Raw genomic sequence first — 21,634 nt, forward strand, 5'->3', positions numbered from 1 at the left:
TCAGCAGTAACCCATTTTATTAAAGCACTTGGCTATTCAGAGTTCTCCCACACCTCATACTGCCAGAGCCCACTTCACTCTGCTCAAGGCTGCAAGGTACACTAATAGTTTTCATTTTTAAAAATAAGGAGAATAGCCCTATCTCTTGGCATCTGATTAAATAGAACTGTTTTGCTGTACTAATTTTACTTTAAGAGATAAGAAATGAGCCCAGCATAGATAAGGCAGTAATAGTTTCTATTTAATCTCAGCCTAATTTGCCATTCAACTCAAGTCTATTACACATCAAAATAAAAGTTGTTTGAAGCATTAATTTATTTTATGTCAACAAAAGGAAGGCTTATCTCCAAAAACTTGCTTCCAATTCTTTTCTCTTCCAAATAAAAATACGCTCCCAGCTCACGGGAGGAGCAAAAGTACCTGAAGTAAGACAAACAGAATATTTAATACTCAACAAACCCTGCACTTCTCTGTGTTTCAGAGAACAAGCTGTATGAAAATAGCCCTCTGATGTGTTCTCACAGGGATGGGAGCAGAAACGCTAACTTAAATCTCATATTCTTCAGTCACAAAACAGTCAGTTAGGTCCAGACAGCACTTGCCTGCTTCGATCATGCACACACAAACGCACAGCTGATCTGATGTCAGCTGCAGTAACAGTAAGTAATACTCCCTTTTATTTTTGCCACCTCTCCAGCTTCGTGCCGTGCAGCTTTTAAATAGCCTCCCAACCCCCTGACCACTGTACTCCAGAACAGGACAAAACAAAGACAACATACCAAGTCAGTTCTTCCACGTGTCTCTAACAGTGACACTGAAAAACAGCCCCAAAAGGCTTAAGCTTGTCACAAAGCGTAGTTTAATTCGACAGTCATCGTAAGGCATCCATGTAAATTAAAAATTCCCACCAGGGTCACATACATTCTCCCACAAAATAAAACGTGCTAAAACAAGAGGCCTGGGATTCCAGAGGATGCTTGTGCACTGTCCACTGCCTGGGCCAGGCTGCCACTACCCACAGGGGCTCCAGGAAACACAGCACCAGCAGTGCAACTCAGGAACAGGAAAGTCAGCTCGCACAAATTTCTTTCAAGAGAGCAACAAACAAAAGCAGGAAAGAGATCTGTACAGAAAACGTCATTCTCTGTCCCTTCTGGGAGAACAAGACAGAACAAAAAAGGTGAGCCATTTACCAAGCATAGAGGAGAGCTCGGAGTTCAGAAGCCCAGCCATGCTGATGGCCCGTTCTGAAAACTAATGAAGCACTATGGAGGCCTGAGTTCGTTATTGCTTCGTCCCGGTTCAGCCCAGGCTAAGGCCTATGGTGAAGTCCAAATTAACTTAAAGCCAGAGAACGCAGATCCAGTAACAGCACCTAAGTCCCCATCCACACATGGGTGTAAACAGATTCTTTTGGTGAAAAGAAGTCTCCCAAATTTCCCCTCTCCCTGTGCTATGCAGATCCCCATAGCAGTGCTAGAATTTATATAACAGATTCTCTGTCACGTCTCCTTTAGCTGAGCATCTGCAGAGCGTTTCATTTTGCATTCACACTCATCCACCACCCTGCTGACACATCAGCTCAGAGAAGTTCACCGGGAGCTCACCGAGAGGCACACGGTTGGCCACATCTAAAGGAACGTGGCACGGAGTCTAAGAATCATCACCTGCTCTGTGTAACAGCAGTACCCAGCCCCCCTCCACCCTCAGCTTCGGGGGCCAAACGGCGCAGACAAGAGCTCCTCTCCATCCTGAGTGCCTGGGCAGCGATCAAGAGAAACGGCGCGCTGTGTAAACAAAATGGCATCTTGCCACCACCACGAGTCAGAAAACAGACTCAAGTCAAGTGGGGCTTCGTATCAAGAAACAGTGCTTCCCTTGGATTATCGTATGATGGGGCAACTTTTAGAGGCAATTATTATTATTCAAGGCGGTAGAATTTGAGCGTGGGTATCTCTGGGGCTGACCTACAGGCCCACCATATGCTAGGGATGTTTTAAAACAATTAAAGGTCCTGTTAATTCTTCCGAAAAGGACAGAACAGAGAAAACACAGTGTATCTGATGAGCACACGCTAAGACACTACCAAAGCTTGCAGTTAGGCTTGTCAAAACAGTTTAAAAGGTTTAGGCATCCAGTTTGTACCAGAATGGATGGCATTTGGGCACCTAATTTAACTTTGTGAAAATTCGAGCCTAAACATTTCTTTATTGCTTGTCCCATTGAGTGCAAAGGGAAAAGCGAGGGGTTAACCACAGAAGGATTTCAAATCCATCTTAAGGTTTCCCTGCTCTTCTGTATATATATAAAGGCATATATATATATATAAAGCATTATTATTCTTAAGCCACCTGGAGTAGGGGGATGAGGGAAACAGGAGCTATTTCATTTTGTAGTTATCTGAGCATCAGACCCTGCTTCCCACACGATGATACCTCTGTCACAGTAAGAGCATGACATGAAAACGTGTCTACTGCCACTGAGAATCTGAGTCTGCAAGATTGCAGCCCAACTATCAGGATAACGGCAGATCGACACGCACACACTCCTCAGCAACGTACACACAGCAAGTAGGACATGCCTCAGTGAGTGCAGATGGAAAGAAAACAAACAAGGAACCTCGGAGAAACCAACCAGAAGAGCCTCAGGAAAGAGAACTACCCATATTCCCTGCAAAGGCAGCTGCCCAGGAGTCCACGCGCGGCACAAACCGAATCCAAACATCCATCCCACAGCTGAAGATCTCTGAAGCCTGGCAGCGTCACACACTGGATACTTGAAGGCACATTTCCTATGTGTTTTGGAAGAGAAATCCAGTTACAACAACACACTGCAGCTGCAGGGCTGAGGGAAAGGAGGCGACACTTGGCATCTCTGATCCTGTCCCCGCGTCCAAGCTCTGTGGCTGGTGTGAGCTGGTGATCTAAGCAGACACATTAACATCCCTGAGTGAAATGGCACCGTTTGTGGCCTCTGAGACTTTGTCCTCAAGCACCATTGCTGGTGTGTCTGCAGTGCCTGCTGTAGTGTCTATGGCAGGAAGTGGATTTAAGCCCTGTGATAAAATCTGTTGGATGGTTTTCCTCAAGTTGGGGTGCAGCTGGTTTTGGGTCTGGTAAAAAATTTCTAAGGCAAAAGACTTGAGCGTGCCAGTGCAAAGGTCCTCATAAAGTGGAATCGTGTACATCCGAGACATCTGCAAAAAAGGAAAATGAATAACATCACTCCAGTAAAAGCCAAGAGGTTCAGCTCTCCTGTAAGTACATTCCAAGAGACCTCAAAGAATCCAAGCAACACACTTCTTCAATAGATGAGAAGCCTCTAACTAAGTTTAATGCAAAGTTTCATGTGAATGATAATCAAAACCCACTTGCTCTCTACGACTGAGCTACTTCCCCACAAATAACAGAGCTATTTACAAGGCCAGGGAGAAGAGGCCACAGAGAACACATGCATTAACCTTTTGCTCCCGCATAATAAAAAACACTGAAAGGAATCTCTTGAGCGCCAGCTTTGTCTGAAGGGTGCATATTCCAACAATCACATCATTTAGTATCGTAACAAACTCTTCTCTGGCAACGCCGGGGCTGCCATAAAGCAATGCAAAAACGCACTGGGCAGAGCTGGGACAAGGACATTGAGTTAGGCTGGAAAAGCACAGACTGTCTGTAGGCATTTCAAATTCCATCTGCCCATTCCTCCCCACCGCTAGCAGGTGAGCCGTGCTCGGCCCCTTCGCTACACACCTGGTCTACACTTGGCCAGGAAGCAGAAGTTCCAAGGTCTTTCACGTCGCATGTCTCATGCACATGTCTCATGCACTGAGAGGTGCAGTGATTTTAATCCAGCAGTTAGTACCTGGTTTTCCAAGAAGCGACGGACTTTGTAAAGGTCTGGGTAGTAGTCATTGCGGACTACAATCTGCAACCAGCGGATGCGGATTTCTGCGTTCATGGAGTCCAGCTGAGAGGAGTAACATTCCGAAAGCCTTTTTATCACCTCTGAAAAGAGCGGATACACAGAGGGAAAAACAAAACAAAACACAACTGTGACCTGTTTTGTCAAGTTTGGAGGTCATCAGAAAATGAGCGATAGCACCAAGGCTGAGTAGGGCTATTTAGAATTCAATCTGTCATTCCAGGAATACTTCTCTACTCTCCTTACAGAGCACTCACCATGGCGCAGCGGTGACCCATCCAGCAACCTGTCCAAGAAGAGCACGGTTTGGAACGTTCTCCATTTAGTGAGGTCAGCACTGCTGGCAGCAGCATCAAAATCCAGAGGCTCAGCGGTCCAGAGTTTGAAGAGCGTCTCCACCGGTCTGGTCAGGCTGGATCCCTGAGATAAATCTGGCTCAGCTAACGGAGGTCCTGTAGCATTGAGCCAACGTTCAAACTCCAGTCCTGGAATGAGGAGCACCAAAAATGTCGAGCAGGAGTCTCTGCAGAAGGCTCGGCTGTCTCAAGGTTCGGGACTGCTTCTAGCACAGTTAAGAGAGGTTCTAACGGTAGCAAACCAGACCAACCCATAGTTACAGTGATACAACAGTGTTAGTTTCATCAAGCCTGCGCTCCACCTGGAACAGGGACAGCAACATCTCTGCCAAATTTAACCATGATTCTTCTGGAGCTCAGCATTACAGTGAGTAAATAAAGAAAAACACATGTGCTCATTGGGCAGACCAGCTAAAAGGTATCTACGATCAAATCAGGTTCTAATATCAGATTTGGCACATTTCTCTTTTGTTGAATTTTGAGGAACACTGGAAAACGTGAAGCGTGTTTTCCCCAATAGAAATAAAAAAGAGGTGAGAGGACTGCCTAAACCCATCGTCATTCATGTGTTTATAGAATTGGTAACTAAACCCAAGAGAAGCTTTAGCAGGATTTGGTTTCCAGATACAGCGATCACTCTGCAGTGTGAAAGGGGAGCTAATGAGAGTTAACCAAGGGCCACTCAGATGATCAATGCCAAAACGGTCAGCAACTTACAACGTTCTCATTCTCCACAACAGAGGGGGTAACTAAGATAAGAAAACCATTTGTACCATGGATGTATGGCTGTTGCCAAAGTGTTTTGTTTCACTCGACCTTAGGATTTGCTTATGCATCTCCTAAGCCAAGTACAAAATTTATTGGCCAGACTTCCTAATTTTGACAGCTAAGTAAGTAAACTGCATCTTACCTGCTTTGCTCTCAACACATTGCTCTTTCAAATCTGGAAAAAAATTCAGGAAGGAATCCAGAAGATCCTGAGCCACAACACTGGTAAATTTGTACTTCTCAATGTAGGCCTGAAACAGTGAAAGGGATAAATGACAGTTAGGAGGAAGGTGGCTTCTTTTTGATGAAGAACTGTACGTACAATTAAAAAATAGAGATGGAAAAGTGAGGACCAGTACTCAGAAAGGTGAAAGACAGTTTAAAAATATATATATATTTATATACAAAAAACAATAAATCAAGAAAAATATTCTCCTCCTCCCTCTCAAATAAGGAAAGTGACAACTCTCAATCTCCAGCAGAACATATGTGTATGCACACTAACTCTGAGGAAGGAGTCAAAGCGTCCTGGGTCACCACACAGCTGAGACAGGTAGTAAACAAAGCAGTAGCCTTTCTCATAGGTGAAGAGGTTCATTAAATTACTAGGATTTACACCTGGAAGGAAAAGATAATGTTATAAGACACTGTGCAACAAGAACACTGATTTCCAACCAGTCTAATTGCAAAGACACCCTAGAGATCTCAGATGTCAAGATGCAGTGACTTAAAAACAGAACAAGCCTGTGTCAGTACATGTAATTTACTGCAGTAAAGTAACAGAAGCAACCTAAGCATCAAACTCACACTGCACGTTTTCAAACATAAGAACAGAAAGCAAGCAACACTATGCTCCTTTTCTGAGACCTCCAACAGTCTTCCATCCTGCTTCAATATCTCCACATGCATTTGGGGTTTATACATCATCGAGAACCATCAATCCCGTATCTCGCTCAAGGGATAACCAAGCAGCCTCCACCAGCACGCAGCTCACTCAAGGGGAGACCACGTACACTTCTGTACATGTATTCATAAAGATGAGTTAGACCATTTTGAAGAGAAATTCAGTGCCGGTTTCCTTGCTTACTATTAGACTAGTTTACACACAAGTATTTTGTTTTCCCTTATTTTATAAAGGACATTTTAAATGACATCATTTCGGTCTGCAATCCAACAGCGATGTGCAGACATTCTGTACAACGGCTTCAACAGAAAGAAATACCTGGCTCCAGTTTAACCTGAAGCTTGCTGACCGGGTTGTCCTCTCCAAGGAGCTTCATCTGTCTGTGGAGAGCATCGAGGCGGAACGCCGTCTCCAAGCACGTGAAAGCAGCCCCTGCCCAAGGAACAACATGGTAGTTGTGAGACAGAGGCTGGAGAACTAGCACAGGTACAAAGAAGAGATGACCGAAGACATGAGACAGCAACAGCAAGAGAGAATCTCAGTAATGTACTGTCATCACAATTTGAGTACAAGTTCCTTGCAACTCCTTGCAGTTCATGACAGTGCATCTCACAGGTTTCACCTCCACTCAGTAGGAGCTCTCTTACAGCTGCAGCTGGGTGTGCTGCTCTTCTAACTGCAATGCAGAACTGTCTGTGCTTCATGTCAAACTAGCTGCACTACGCTGGCAAGTCAAGTCGTCTTTCCTGTGCCTTTGTGGATGTGTTACACTGTGGAAAAGACATTCCCAGATGCAGCAGGTATGTATCTAGGATCGTTATGGTTTTGGTTTTCTTCAGCAAGTCTTCAAGAATAATGCTTGTTACATTGATACAAGCACAGAGTCTTACTGTATACAGAGGAATCTGATACAAACTGAATGAGAATTAAGGACCAGGACACATCTGGAAGGTAGAAGAATCTGTACTGGCAGAAAAACGGGTAGATGAAACAAAAAGAAAACAAGAACACTGCAGAATAACTAGTGCTTAGGGCAATTACTTCAAGCTGTAAGCAGGGAAGAGGATTAAGCAAGATCCAAGAGGTGCTGTGGTCACTGGGCTCCAATTTCTGTAAACAATGTCATTACAAAAATGCCTTTTTATTAACACTGCAGAAGATATGCCAGAAATGATGTCAGAAATGGCAAGATTTAGATCAGAAGTTTGTCCTTGGAACAAAACTGAATGCAAAAAAGAGCTTGTTAGAGAATGGCATGGAGAAAAGCACTGCTTAGCTTCCTGAAGTGAAACAGCCAGTCCTGAATTCCAAGAGGACACGAATGAGGACCTTCCTTGCCTTATGTCAGAGATGTGGCTTGAGATGGGACAGAAAACAGTTCAGAATCTTCTGAACTATTCATATTGTTGCCATATAGAATACAACGTGAGGTATAGAAAAGCCCGAACCACTGAGAATTACTCAGCATGAAGCAGCTCACATAGAACAGAGCAAAATCTCCATAGCTGCTACGAGCACTTTCTCTAAATTTCATTCTCATCATCTCCAAAAACAACGTACATGACTAAAAAGTAACACACTCTCCTAAGCATGCTTGCTGCCAGCGTTTCCCAGAAGATGAAATAGAACAAAATCATTGACACAGGACACATGAAAATACACAGCACGAGCTTTTAAGAACATCATGGGACAAACTAGAGAAACATGCATTTCTATCATTCATCTCAATTAAAAAACCAAAAAGCAATAGGAATGATTTACTCCTTCTAGTTGCTACAGATGGTGCCCATACAGCTGACCTATTAGTTTCACTGATGCAAACAGCTAAAGCAGAGCTCTACAATTCTACAAGAAGCCTCTGGTAACTCAGCAGACAGACACATAGTTGTGTACATTGCATCTGATGGCTATTACCAGCATTCCTTCCCACAGCAGCTAACTACCAAGTGCCCAGGTGTAGACAAACTGCAAGCATCCCCGATGTTCAAAGCAGAGTTTGGGACTGCTCACATTCCAGAACAACGACGACAACAACAACAACAACAACAACAACAACACAGCCCCCAACACATTTTCAGCTCCCAGGGAAGCAGCTCTCAACTGCTGGTTGGACACATCAGAAGGAAAACCCTCTCTTACCATAGGTCTCAGTGGTGATGCGGCGCTGCGCGTACGTGGCCAGCCCCTCGCTCAGCCACATCTCCTCCCACGTGGCGTTGGTGACCGCGTTTCCAAACCAGCTGTGGGCAACTTCATGAATGACGTCAATGATTAAAAACTCATCGCTCTCCAGAATGGAAGAAATGATGAAAGTCAGGCATGGGTTTTCCATGGCAACAATAGGGAAGGATGGAGGAAGAAAAACAATGTCGTATCTAAAATTAAAGGGAGAGAAAGAGTACAGTGGTAAATTACACCTCCTTCAAAAGACCTACATAGAAATACATGTGTATTTTTCCTCCTTTCAGAAAGTTCTTCTAGGAGTTCTTGAAACTACAGGAACAACTTTCTAGACCACTGGTTGGGAACTACAGTTTGTTCCTTTGGCCAAATTGCTGCTCACGTTTGCACGTAAGGCTGGAAGCCTTCAGCTGTAGCATGCCCTGCCCTTCCCAGAAGCATCACACTCTGTTCACACATGCAAACTCACCACAAGCTGTGTATCTGACCACCAGAACCACAAACTTTACATACACTGCCCACACACACATGCAGATCTTCAAAGGCCCCCAGGAAACAGAGGCCAGGAAGCATGGAGGGAATGAATTGGTGCCTGTAGTGGCAGCAAAATGGCACTGGAACATGACTATACTATTTCTTTGGTTTTCTGAATTTCTCCACCAATTATCAGCACTGGCACTTCATACCAGGCCTCGTTCTCAGAGCATTTCAAACAACATTAAAAGGGTAACAGCCACACTTTTCCTGCTTACCTTTAGCAAATAAGTGTGGGAAGCCTTTGCAAACATTCGCTCCGATTTGAAGAATGAAAATACTTTCAAAAGCATTCTCTTTTAAGACAAATAGTCAAGCTTAACTACAGAAACTATCAGTGTTGGTGCTAAGATTCTAAGTCCATAATGAATTATTTTAGCATTTTCAGGCATAATGCAGTAAAACAAGACAGCACTTCTGATTCAGGGAAGGCCAACTGTTCAGAACCCGCAGTGCCGGCAAGATACCTCCATGCTCCTTGTTCTCATTTTCTTCCCATCACGCGTTCCTAGGAGACTTATGAAACTCACCTTCCCCAGATATATGGGCCATACAGGCTCTCTGCAGCAGTCAGCCAGCGCTCAACCATGCCAGAAAGCTTGCTGATGGCAGTTGGCAGCAGGCAAGGCTCTGCCCACACTCTGCTCCTGTCAGAAAGCAGAAAACATCAGGTGATACTTCAACAAACGCAGTTATCTCTCCAAAATAATAGCCTGCTTCCTCAGCACGTGGCCGCAAATGGTCACAGCACTAAAAGGTCTGGCATCAGGCTTCAACCTTCTTTAGGCCAAGCTGCAAACCTTACCTTGGACCTATGTCTGCATGTATAAGGTCTCCTGCCACCAGGGCCACGAGGTAGGCAGGAACTGGATATTCCATGTAGAACTGATACACGCCTTTGTCTTCTACGAAGGTGCTTTGAGTGGCGCTCATCAACACCTGCATGCCTGCTGGAGCCTGGAAGAGCGACATGGTAACACCAGCTGATGGGATCAGCAAGGCTGAAGGGCTACAGCACAGATCCGTTCTGACATATGGTAATGCACGTAGTTTTTTATACTGTTAAATATGCTAAGGAACGCTTTATATTAAATATAACTACACACAGACAACGTAGCCACGCTTTCACAATTAAGCTGAGCTGTCCATGCCCACACCGATTTGTCACTGACCTTGACGGTGGCTGAATAGGTGCATTTCACCGCTGGTGTGTCAAAGCAGGGGAAGAAGGAGCGGTTACACACCGAGTGGCCCTGCGTGAACACAAACGGCTTGGCGTTGCCGTACGTCAGCTCTGGGTCCAGCCACCAGATCTGTTGAAGCATCGAGAGAAGAAGCGAGGGAAAAGGATCGAGTTTGAACCGTCAGAGAGCAGAACCCCAACATTGAGAGGATCCAACACGAACAGGAACAGCAGGGGTCACGGAGCGCAAGCAAAAACCAACGCAAAACAAACGCAGGCTGAACAGTGCACACACTGTTATCTCCGACCCTGACTCTGCCCTCCCAGCTGCAGCGCCAGCGATTCTGACACTACACAAAATGAGTCAGCGTATGTCAGGATATCTCTGGTCAGTGGCACCAAGGCTGCTTCGTATGGAGCAGATAAGGAGGTTCTGAGTGGTCACAGAAAAACCCACAGCACTGAGTGTGTCAACTTTCAGCATCAAGCAGTAAATAAATCGTGAGTCAGAGCCTCAGCAGATCATCAGAACTCACTAGGAATCATAGGAAGAAGGGCAGTTATTTGCCTGTTGGGTTTTCCCCGTTCCGAGTGCCATGTTTATGCTTTCAAACGCTCCCTGCCTCTAACTTTGAAGCACAGAAACAATCTCAAATCGCAGAAACAATTTCAAAGAAGTATTTTCGTGTAATCCTAGAGTTCTCGGGCTGAACTACAGAAAATACCAAGCATTGCAAAATTTGCAATAAAGTCAGAACCGCCTGAAGTCCTGGGAACAGTCGGGCACACAGAATAAAGCTTCTGAGTCCATTGCCTTCTCAGATCAAAGCGGCCAATAAATCTGAACTTGGGGAATAGCAGTTAGTGCCCGCACTCAAGAGAAAGACATGAAGAGCTCACAGAGAGAAGCCAGGGTACTATCCCTGCTCTTATTTTAATGGCATATTACAGTTCTACTTCCTACTAATCTCTGTGTTCTGGAAGGCAAAGCTTCCCCTTTCTCCCTTTGCCCTGTAAGGTTACTCTTTACCTTCTTCCCTTGCCTTTAGACCCTTCTCCTCTGATGCCAATGCGTTCCTCTCCCACATCACCCACTTCAGCAGAACCCCTGGGGATGGGTGCAAGGGACAGAAAGGAAACATACAGCTGCTCTGAAGGGAATTAGGGACAAATGCCTCATTAAATCTCGGTTTGAAGACAAAGCTTCTCACCAGAACACACATTCACATAAATACACAAGTGCTGTGCTTTAACCCAGGTAACAGCATTCTAACCACCCAGGAAGGAAGCCCAGGAAGTGACTCCTTCAGGATGTGCCCCAGTGTCAACATTGAAAAGCACTCCTCCCGGCAGCGCTCTGTGCTGGTAGCACAGGTGGGACCAACAACCTGTCACGTCAGCCTTGGAGCAGAGACTCACCTTCAGAAAGCCCCATTCCCTTCATTTTCTGAGCAACGTTAAGGCCAACAAAGCGCACAGGGAGATAAGACATCGCCAGAACTAAGCCACAGCCCCAGAATAGGGTGGAAAAAAGGTTGACAGCAACGTCTGCAGAGCACAGAGATAAGGGGAAGCACCCCGACCAGCACAGGAAGAAAACATAAGCAGGAAGCAAAGGAGAGCTAAGAAACGAATGCCTGCTTACAAGAAGCTCCAAGAATTTACGACACTTTCTCTTCAACGTGCTTCCCTTTCTGTGACATTTGGTTGAGGTTAAGTGAAGCAGAAGCCTCACAGGCCAAAAGGAAAAAGTCTGCAGAGAGTGAAGTATTTTTTTCCCCTGTTTCCCAATGTCTGCAGCTATGCTGCAATCCTCCGCCTCTCTTTCCAGATGCACTTGGAACAATGATTAAAGTTATCCTGAAACAATATAAATAGATCTGCAATATAAATAGAGCGGCCATGCTGCTGGACAGGGCTGGGGATGAGGAGCAGAGGCTGCAGCCCAGAAAGGAGTGCAGTCAGCAGCCTGTGGGGGCAGGGAGCTGGGCCACTATGGGGCAGAGCAGCACATGGGTGCATCACCAGATCCCAGCCGTGCTCCGCTGAGGAAACACGTGTGACAGCATCGCAATCTGGCAAGTGACAAAAGTAAACAGCTGAACCTCTTCCAAGTTTAAAGTCTTTCCATGTCTCCACCTGCATTATTGATGGAGGAGAGCAGCGGTGCCACAGTGGCGGTTCCAGTGGCTAGCAGTGACTGCCCACAGAGTGTGCTGTGCAGGCGGGACATGGGGGATGTGATGGGGCAAGGAGCCCGACTGCAAGTCACGAGGGACTGGGAAAACTCAAATGGATTGCCAGGGAAGTTCCCAGCTCTGACCTTTTTGCTAAATCATAGGGACAAGGAAGTTCTCTCACTTTTACAGCAGGACAGAGCAGGGTTTGCACTGAAGGTTGTCATGGAAAGAAAACAGCACTGCGTGGAGATGAGCGCTGCCAAATTGGAGGTGCAGCAAAGCGGGTCAGAAACGGGTGTGCATTTTTCCCTCCGGGACAGGAGAGCAAAAATACTGTGAAAGAGCCTCTGCAGGGCCAAGAGGTCAGCATGAGGAGCAGCTGCTGCTTTCCCTTCACACCTGCACCATGGGATGCACAACGCTCAGCAAAGCCTCGCTCCTGAACAGAGGATGCCATGCATGAACGCATGGTTCCCTGCACGCGGGCAGCCCAAACCCTCTGCAGAAGGCAGGTTTAAGCTCCCCTCTGTCTCCCGGGATCCATCACACAACCAAAACCATCAGCTCCTCACTCCATAGGAACGAGGAACAGAAGTTTTGTAAGAGAGGCGTGACGCCGCGAAGTTGCTTCACCCACAGAGAGAAAAGGGACCGCACAGAAACGCGGAGGTCAGGCGTGTGCATGAGGTCACCGTCCCACATTCGGGGTTACTCATCGCTGTTAACACAGTGCCAGGCTGGAAGGGCGCTGGCAGGCAGCATGACAATAGCAGCGCATGACCCTGGAGCTCAAAAGATAGCCCAGCGAGCCCCGAGCAGCATGAAGGGCTGGAGCAGGTGCTGCCTGGGGACAAGTATTCTGCCAGCCAAAACCTGCAGTCCTGGGCAGGCTGTGAGATGCAGTCCTATGTTGGAGCGTGCCTGCTCCTGCTTCCCAGCACCACTCAGAAAGGGCAGCGTGTGGCCCTGCTCCATAACCAGCAACAATTCCACCAGCAGGCCTCGGAGCTTCGTTTCAGCCAAGCACTACGTGCTATGAAAGCTACAGTAAAGATGCAGGAAAGAACGAAGATCGGCTCGCAGTGGATCAAAGAGCAGCGAGGTGAACTGTAGGAATGGAAAAAGGGCTCAGCTCCCAGCATCCTCACACACACGTGCATAGGACGGATGGTGAGGCAGTGGCAGGACTCCCTCTGCACACAGCAGGGCAGGCCGCCGCCTGGCATCAGCGCCGGGGAATCCCTGCAGGAGCCCAAAATAAAGCCACTCGTTCAAGAGGAGCAAAGCGCGTTATCGCGCACTGAGGGGAGCTGCGGCTCGGCCAGGCTGAGAGCGATTACAGAGCACGGCAACAGCCAATGAGCTTCAAAGCCTTCCTGCCATAAATAAAGCGCCCGGCAGAAAAAATACACCGGTTCCTTCATGAAACTTTCAGGGTTTCAAAGACCACCGACCCTTCCCCACTGACCCTGGCCCTCAGTGCCACATCTCCACCTCTCTACAACAGAGACAGCGACCCCCTCCCCTCCGCGCCCCTGGGCAGCCCCTGCCAATGCAGCACCGCTCTTACGCAGAAGAAACTGTTGCTGACATCCAAGCCGAACCCGCCCCGGCGCAACCTGAGCCCGTCTGCCCCAGGCTGCGGGGCTCCCCCAAACCACTCCTTTTGCCCCGACCGGAGCGCTGCCTCCCCGCCTCCCCGCGGGGGATCCCCGTACTCACGGCGGGGCCGTCGGCCGTGGTGTAGCGGACGATGACCTGGAAGGGCTGGTGCGGCTGCAGGGCGGCGGGCAGCGACAGCGTCAGGGCCGAGCCGTAGTCGGTGAAGGGGTCCACGCGGAAGCCCAGCGGGCAGGAGGCGGCGGGCGGCCGGGCGAACAGCGGCAGCGGCGGCTCCGCCAGCGGCGGGGGCCCGGCGGGCGGCTCCGCGGGAGGCGCGGCGATGCAGGGAGCCGAGAGGAAGGTGGCGGTGGAGGGCGCGGCGGCGGCGGAGCACGGCGGCGGCGGAGGAGCGCAGGGCGGCGGCGGGGGCGGAGGGGGCGGCGGGTCCGGGGCGGCAGAGGAGGAGGAAGAGGAGGAGGAGGAGGCGGCGGCTTCGGCGGGGGAGAAGGCGAAGGAGCAGGGGGCTTCCCCCGGCGGGGCGCGGCGGTAGGCGGCCGAGAGGACGCGCAGAGCCGGGTGCACGTCCAGCACCAAAGCGCAGGGCTGCGGGCGCAGCGCGCACAGTTCCAGCACCAGGCAGCCCGCCAGCGCCCGCGCCTCGGGCCGCAGCTCCAGCCCCAGGTGCAGGTGGCGGAGGGCGAAGAGCTGCGAGCTGGAGGCCGACGCCACGTCCGGAGGCGGCGGTGGATCGGGAGGAGGAGGCGGAGGGACCGGCGGAGCCTCCGGGCCGCCCGCGGAGCCCTTGCGGCAGCAGCACAGGCCGGGCGGCCGCGGGGCCGGAGCCGCCATGGAGCGGCGGAGGAGGAGAGGAGGCGGCCGCTATGTGAAATCCATGGGCGGGCGGGGAGGAGGGAGGCCCCGGCGGCCGGAGCGGCCGGGGCGGGGAGGAGAAGGGGCCGAAGGGAGCGCGGGGCCCGGCCCGGAACAGGCCGGGGGGGGAAGGGGCTGCGTGGGTTGGGCTGGGCTGCCCCGCCCCGCTCCGCGCCGCCCGCCGCCTGCGCGCGCAGACGTTCCGAGCCCCGGCACAGCCGCTGTGCCAGTCGTTGGGTCGCCAAGGCAGCTCCTAAGTGACGCGGGAATGTTTACGATGTGGCTGTGGGTTTGACGAATCCACAGCGTACGTTCCCAAGGGCCCCCAAACCTCACACCGCTGATAGCGGAGTCGCATCGTTTCCCATCGCACCGACGCGCCCGGGCGGCACGGCGCGGCACGGCAGGCTCAGCTGCAGGCAGCGCCGAACGGCCCGCACCGCAGAGTGAGCCCGGCCCGGCCTGACGCTGCGGCCGCCCGCAGCACCTGGGTGACTGCTCATAGGCAAACGCCATGCGGCCCCAGCACAAAAACAACGTTCAAGAAAGGCTTGCCTGGCACGGGTACTGCAGCTGCCCGGCATCTTCTCATCATATTCTTTGGACGCATCTTCAGGAAGCAATTCTGTCCTCACTCCATTCTAACTCAGAGGAACTTTTTGTCCTCCCCTCATTTTTCTCTACACGTTCTTCTTGTAAGCCTCATTTACTGCACCCATCCTTTCCTCCCAATACCTTTCCCCGTGTCTCAGTCATCCCATTCACCTCTAGAAATAAATGTCCTTTCTCAGTTTATGTTTCTAGCACTGTTCTCAGGCTGCCCACTCTCCCTCTCAAGGGTTTCCTCGAGGGCTGAGCAGCTGAGCACCGCCCCAGCGCTCTGCATCTGTCCACATATCAATCAATCTTCACCAGAGGTACCAGCGATGTCGCCACAGGCACTCAGACTGGCACAGCTTCAGGGCCCGACCTCAGATGTCATTATGCCCATCGCACTGCACAGCAATGCCGCTGGGTGGTTTTAGAAGCCTCCAGCCTCCATTTTGTTTGACGTCCCAAGCGAGCGGTGATGCTGCACCAACCAGACAAGAGCAGACAAGCAGGAACACGTCCTCAGAATTTCCAACCTTAGGACAATCAGGACCTGTTGCGCTCGGTGCCCAGAATGGATGAAATTCCCAAGGTCCATACAGCAAACCTGAAAGCTATCTTAGGTAGTTCCACTCAAATTGTGCATCTGTTGCTCTTGGACCACGTTCACCAATTCAGAAGAGCACGACTGGTGTAATGAATCCTGAGCGCAGCTCCCTCTCACAGCTATGCTAGTGTTAGCACCTACTGAAAAGAGCAGTCTCACTTTGCCTCCCCTCAGGTGTGCCTTCCTGTCTCCTTTGTACAGCATTCTGATTTTGGAGGGTGGACTTTCTGCAAGTTAGCTTTCTGGGTCACTGCTGGCAAGAGCCAGGGCTGGCATCGGGAAAGCTGAAGGAACTCCCAGCCTGGAAGAAGAAGGAGGACAAGGTCAGTGGCAGCCTTAGGCCACTTCATGTTCTCTCTCTCCCTTAAAAAGTATTCAGACTTCAACCAATGATGCTTTATGTGCTGCTGCCTTCAGCTCACAGTCTAAGCGCTGTGAATGGAATGGTTTACCTGCCGTAGTGGTGGGAATGCTCACTGCTGTGACCCTGCAGTTGTGTTACTTTATAAACAGTAACACACATAGGTAAAGAACATGAAAATATCCCAGCCTATAAGAATTTCTGTATTCCACCTGGCCTCCCCATCGCTATGACTTGAGCACTAGCATTATAAATCGTTACTCTCTGTCCTGCTCAGCACAGACATGCACTGCCAGCCTCCTCCACAGTGGAGGGCACAAGTTACCCACTGCATTTGCTTGAAGAAAAAAACCCCACTCTGAAGGAAAAAAAATGAGGCCGTGGTGCAGAGAGGAGAAGAAAGCCAGGCTGCAACAACTGACACAGGGCTCAGAAAGGTGAGAAGTGATTCACATGCTCAAAACAAACCGCTGAAGCCAATAAAATTTACAAAACCCAAAATAGTTTTATTTACTTTTCAGATTTTTGCCTCGGCGAGACATTCTGCAAACATGCTAAGGCTACAAAATGCCCAAGTTGACAGAGACATGCAACGCTGACCATTCCATAAGTCACGGCTATTATAGGAGCCACCGTGCCCCGCGGGCCGCAGGTCCGTCGGACAGGGATGGCGTACAGTGATCATGGCAACGCACTACACAGGACCTAGTAACCTGAGGTAGGTCTCTTCACAGTAAGAAAACAACATCCTACACCAGTGTTACATCCTGATCAGCAGGAACCCGTCGGAAGTTCCCGGAGACGTGGAGTGGGGGACTGTTTCCTTAACAAGTGTGCAATAAAGAAACAGGAAACATTGATGTTGTTTGACCTTAGTATACGTGAGCGGAACAAAGAGTTAGTGTTACTCATGCCAGTGAAAGCCAACCTAAACCTCTGAGGGGTGTTAGCAGCTTCAAGATAAAGGAGTCAGTCAGTCGGAGCAACTTGGAAAAGGCTTTCCTGCCAGCATACAGGGTGATGGTTTGAACCTTACGATTAATTTGTTACACATCATTCCATAAACAGTTACATTCTGGTTGTGTTAGATCAGCGAAGCAGAAAGAGCATAAACCCTGCTGACACAGTCAGAAATACTGCATCGAGACACTGAGAAAATGAGGCCTTAACGTGACCCAGAAGTGGTTCTCCAGTCAGGAGATCACTAAAAACCCTGCTTTGGGAAAGCGTTATGGCAAGCAGCAGCCGCTGCCGTGTGAACATGAGCGATGCTCCAAACAGCTCTGATAAATTACAATGCTATAGAGTTACACCACAGTGCTCTTCTCCCCTGTGCTAGACAACAATGTGACAATAAAGGACACTATTGCAAAGCTTCACTTCCACTCAGACACGCAGAAAATCTGGCACTAGGAAAAGACGCTGTAGGAGACAAAATGGTGTCTGATACAGCCTGATAACAAAGCCAGATCTCGGGTACCATAAACTGTACAAAAATGATAGAAAAGAATATGCACTGTTATTAATACAGTGCTTATTTTAATATAAAATAAACAGCTTACATTTCCACTGTAAATATAGGCTATATACAGAATTATGTATAGATATAGCTACATGTATAAAGCTTCATTATAGGCCTCTGATACATTTATAACTATGGCTCCCTGAGCCATTCGTAGAGTGCATTTAATAACCAAAAAATTAGTAATATGATTATGGAATAAATACAATAATAAAAACATGAAGAATTCTTCTGACACGGGTTTAAAAACTCTCTGGCTTGACATACTGTGCTAAAAAATAAAAGATGAAAAGGCAATAATCTGCTTGGAGGAGGAGGGAGAGCTGGCCTGCCACAGGCAGGGAGTGCAGCTCTCCCAAATTAAAGTGACTTTGCCCTGAATTTTAGCCCTTGACAGCGACCTTGTTCTCTGCAGCAGCAAACATAGCATAGAAGCGCGAGTTCTCATTGGCCAGGAGGGCAGATGGCGTGTCGAATTCCACCACCTGAAAACAAACAAGGCAGGTAAAGCAGTCAGGAGGAGCAGAAGATGGATTCCCACCCACGCCCCCTTGGACCTGTCACACGGCAGTAAGGAAGACGAAACTTGGCAGCCTTTAGGTGAGACAACAGACAGTGAAAGCCTCTGCCTTCATGCTCTCACGCTATAACCAGGGATGTTTAAACTACACTACACAGATGCTGGGAGAACCCAGCAGGCAGCAACCTCTGGTGGCTCTGGCAAGCAAACTGAGGCAGATGCTCTGGTTTTTACTTTCTTTACATTCAAGAGTGTTCTCAAGTGTTCCTACATTTCCCTTTAAGTGTTTATAGCCTAAAAAGTGCTTATCTGTCACATGTCAGTTCGGTATCAGCATGCTTTGCAAACTGCTGCTGAGCTCCAGCAGAGGTGCTTACATCATTACCCATACCAAAATTAAACCTACAAAGGACAATCAAAAACACTTTAAGGAGTTTGTTACCCTGTGGTATTTTCTTAGAATGTAAAAGAGATTTTTCCATCTTTGATCTTGTCATGTTGAGGCAATTACTGACGTCGTTGGAGAATTACAACCAAGGACGTGAAGGAACACACAGGATTTTCTACAGCAATGCCAGCTGTTCCTTCAGTTTAGCCCATACACGTGGCACCACCAGACTGCAACAGGAACTGAAGCCACAGAAGTCTTTCTGCTCACCTGTCCTTGTGTTAGCACCATGATCCGATCGGAACCCAGTACAGTATGCAGGCGATGAGCAATTGTTAACATCGTGCAGTCTGCAAATGCCTCTCTGATGGTCTCCTGAATCAGCAAGTCAGTCTCTGTGTCCATAGCAGCTGTTGCTTCATCCAGTATCAAAATCTGAAAGCAGTGCATAATCCTGGCTGTTACTTCACAGTGACTCTGTCCCTTTCTGAATATCGAAATATGCAGAACGGGCTGAATTGCCAGCTGTGGCAACTCCTGGTCACAGCAATCTTTACAGAGTTGTGGTCACAAAGGTAGTTTTGACAAGCACATTTCACCCTACACCACTATCTGCTGGTGCAACCCCTATGCCAGCTTGAATAAATCTGAATGAAAAAGAAAGCCATCTCTCAATGCCACCAATCTGATATCACCAGCTATTTCTCCCATCAATAAGCTCACCTTGCAGCGACGCAGCAGAGCTCGAGCTATGCACAGTAACTGCCTCTCTCCAACTGAAAAGTTTTCCCCATTTTCCATTACTTCTGAGTCAAGTTTCATAGGCAGCTGGGCAACCTGCGTGGGAAAGAAGAGAGAAAAAAGCCTCAGAGCTGAACAGGCCTTTTGTGTCTCTAAGGCATGAGTGCCACAGCATGGAGACTTGCTGCAGAAAGCCTCACAAAGGACAGATTTTAAATGCTGTATGAATATGCATGTGTGACATTTACACTTAAAAATGTAAATGCAGAATGCACATCTACCTAAGGCACACAGAAAAGCATCACTTTTGAAATTCTGTAGATCCTGAAGAGTCTCTGTGATGGAGCAATGCTCTGCTGTGCTATGTACTAAAGAGTAGCTTTTGAAAGGTGGCATTCTCCAAACATTCCATCTCATCTTTAGAAATAAAGCATAGCAAAGGGAAAAAACTGCAGAGAAATACCTCTACAGGAGGGTCTCTGAATTAGCCACTAGTAGAATGTGTAGCTTGGAAAGCAAAACACACACAGATATCCCATAGACACCATAATACTTACACACTCCTTCATGTGAGTCCTCTCCAAAGCAACCCAGATTTGCTCCTCACTGTATTGATTGAAAGGATCCAAGTTTGATCTGGAGGGGGAAGCAGAAAGTGTAATCAGAATTTGTTTTTCAGCAATGAATGGCAAAACAGCAGTGCACTAGTCTGTCCAGATGGACAATTCCCATCTAACTTTCCTCTGAGAGAATTTCCTTGCCAAGGAAATCAGATGTTCCCACTATATAAGTAGCCAAGAAATTACAGAGTAAAAACAGAAGACAAAGATGCAAAAATTTCAAGCAAATCTAAAGGAGAAGCAAGAGTTCCACAAAGGATGATCACTGAGATGATTCCACATGGAGTCACCTCAGCCCATTTACCTGTGCTTTTTGCTCTGTTGTAAAAACAGAACAGAAGCCAGGATGCCTTTGTTCTAGTCACAACCACCTCATTCAGTGTGAACTGGCAGCTGCCTTCTCCTTCCTGACTTATTATGGTGCACTAACCTTACAGTGCCACTGAACAGCACCGGTTCCTGAGGGATTATTGAGAGTTTGCTGCGAAGATCTGCCAAACCAATGTCGTTTATTTTCACTCCATCAATTTTAATGCAGCCTCCAGACAGTTCAACCAAACGAAAGAGTGCCATTCCAAGGGAAGACTTCCCTAAAAACGAGACAGAAAAACATACCAGTGTAGAAACTAGTATCAGAATCACAGCAGACATCTGAGACGAGACAGCATTTCAAAACTTCTCCTTTTAGTAGGAATGGTGATTTAAAATAACCTGAAGTAAACAATGGTGGAAGTGCTGAGGTTCAGCATTTAAACTTGTAAGCAGTAACAACTGCATATTTAAAAATCCCATTTTGGAGCTGGTGTAAATCAAACTCCTGAGACAGGGTAGAGCCAAATCCGCCTGCGGCACCAGCACAAACATCTTCCATGACACTCAAATAAGCCACGATGAGCATTTGTAGGCAGCATCCTGCGCTGCTCAGTGGCTTGGAGTGTTAAACACTATAAGCACACTGGGGCTCAGGCACAGTAGGATACGCCTCTGTTTTAAAAGGAAGCTTGTTTTTATTGTTTAGGGATCCCACTCACGTGTGTGTGTGAACAGAGTCCCCCATGGCCGCTCACTGGACCACTCTTAGGCAATTAACTTATTCAAACACAGAAACCAGACCCACCAACCGTCCTGGAGCTGCAGTATGTTAGCTCTGCCTGGTGCTTCTCCTTACCCGAGCCGGTCCTTCCCACAATGCCAATCTTTTCCTTGGGTTTGATGGTAAAGGACACTTTTTTAAGCACCAGAGGGAGATTTTCTCGGTACCGCATCTCGGCGTTTTCAAAAACAACTTCACCTTCCTGCGGCCAGTCCAGAGGGGGAGCTTTGTTCTTAATTCGAGCAGGAGCTTCCAGGGAAAGAGTCTTTAAAAAGAAAAGGAAAGTTCAGTTTCCAGTACACCAAGCACTAAAAAGGAAAGCTGCAGCTTTCAGTAGCTCTCTGCATTCTCAGCCCACATCGGTGTGCAGCAGCTTTCAGATGAACAGTGTGGCTGGATACAGGACCAGTTCTCAGAAGCAGCTTCTCAGTCTCTCACTGCCACACTAGAATTCCCTGCTGCTGCCTCAACAATGACATTGGACCTTCTTCCCAACAATGTTTTTCATCAATAGAATTAAAAACGTATTTTAGGCCTATTTTTTATGTCCACAATCTTATTGAGTTTTCTGGTCTTCCAAAAATTAGATGTGACATCTGCTATATTTCTGTGTCTCTTTGGCTGTGCTGTGCCAGGGTCTCCTCTGTTGATTCTGACACAGAAGAAAACACCTACGTGAAATATTGTACAAATAT

The 21,634-nt window shown here is 48.1% G+C and overlaps 2 protein-coding genes across 7 annotated transcripts in view; both read right to left on the reverse strand.

Annotated features, from left to right (window-relative positions):
• RNPEPL1 (arginyl aminopeptidase like 1) lies at window positions 1-14,603 on the reverse strand. 2 transcript variants are annotated; one of them, XM_052687337.1, is made up of 11 exons: window positions 13,747-14,603; window positions 9,834-9,974; window positions 9,467-9,618; window positions 9,192-9,308; window positions 8,086-8,321; window positions 6,265-6,378; window positions 5,548-5,660; window positions 5,185-5,293; window positions 4,176-4,403; window positions 3,859-4,001; window positions 1-3,196 (listed from the first exon to the last, which is right to left on the reverse strand). In XM_052687337.1, the coding sequence occupies exons 1-11, from the start codon at window positions 14,473-14,475 to the stop codon at window positions 2,924-2,926; spliced, it is 2,355 nt and encodes a 784-aa protein (XP_052543297.1). In that variant the 5' UTR covers window positions 14,476-14,603; the 3' UTR covers window positions 1-2,923. The 2 variants fall into 2 exon arrangements, 1 of the variants encoding a protein (XP_052543297.1); XR_008207850.1 differs by having other exon boundaries at window positions 3,073-3,196; window positions 3,747-4,001.
• A 482-nt stretch (window positions 14,604-15,085) lies between these two features.
• The window catches only part of ABCC5 (ATP binding cassette subfamily C member 5), a 39,628-nt gene continuing 33,079 nt past the window's right edge, over window positions 15,086-21,634 (reverse strand). For 4 of the 5 annotated variants that reach the window (XM_052687328.1, XM_052687329.1, XM_052687330.1 and 1 more), the window contains 6 exons: window positions 21,015-21,204; window positions 20,277-20,436; window positions 19,784-19,862; window positions 19,209-19,322; window positions 18,756-18,920; window positions 16,541-18,062 (listed from right to left, as the gene is read on the reverse strand). In XM_052687328.1, the coding sequence (XP_052543288.1) occupies window positions 17,961-18,062; window positions 18,756-18,920; window positions 19,209-19,322; window positions 19,784-19,862; window positions 20,277-20,436; window positions 21,015-21,204 (810 nt within the window). In that variant the 3' untranslated portion in view covers window positions 16,541-17,960. Of the gene's footprint in view, window positions 15,996-16,540; window positions 18,063-18,755; window positions 18,921-19,208; window positions 19,323-19,783; window positions 19,863-20,276; window positions 20,437-21,014; window positions 21,205-21,634 lie in introns of those variants that run through there. The other variant, XM_052687336.1, reaches the window with a different exon arrangement.

The sequence above is a fragment of the Tympanuchus pallidicinctus genome, unplaced genomic scaffold, assembly GCF_026119805.1.
Source record: "Tympanuchus pallidicinctus isolate F22 unplaced genomic scaffold, pur_lepc_1.0 scaffold22, whole genome shotgun sequence".
NCBI classification, from domain to species: domain Eukaryota; kingdom Metazoa; phylum Chordata; class Aves; order Galliformes; family Phasianidae; genus Tympanuchus; species Tympanuchus pallidicinctus.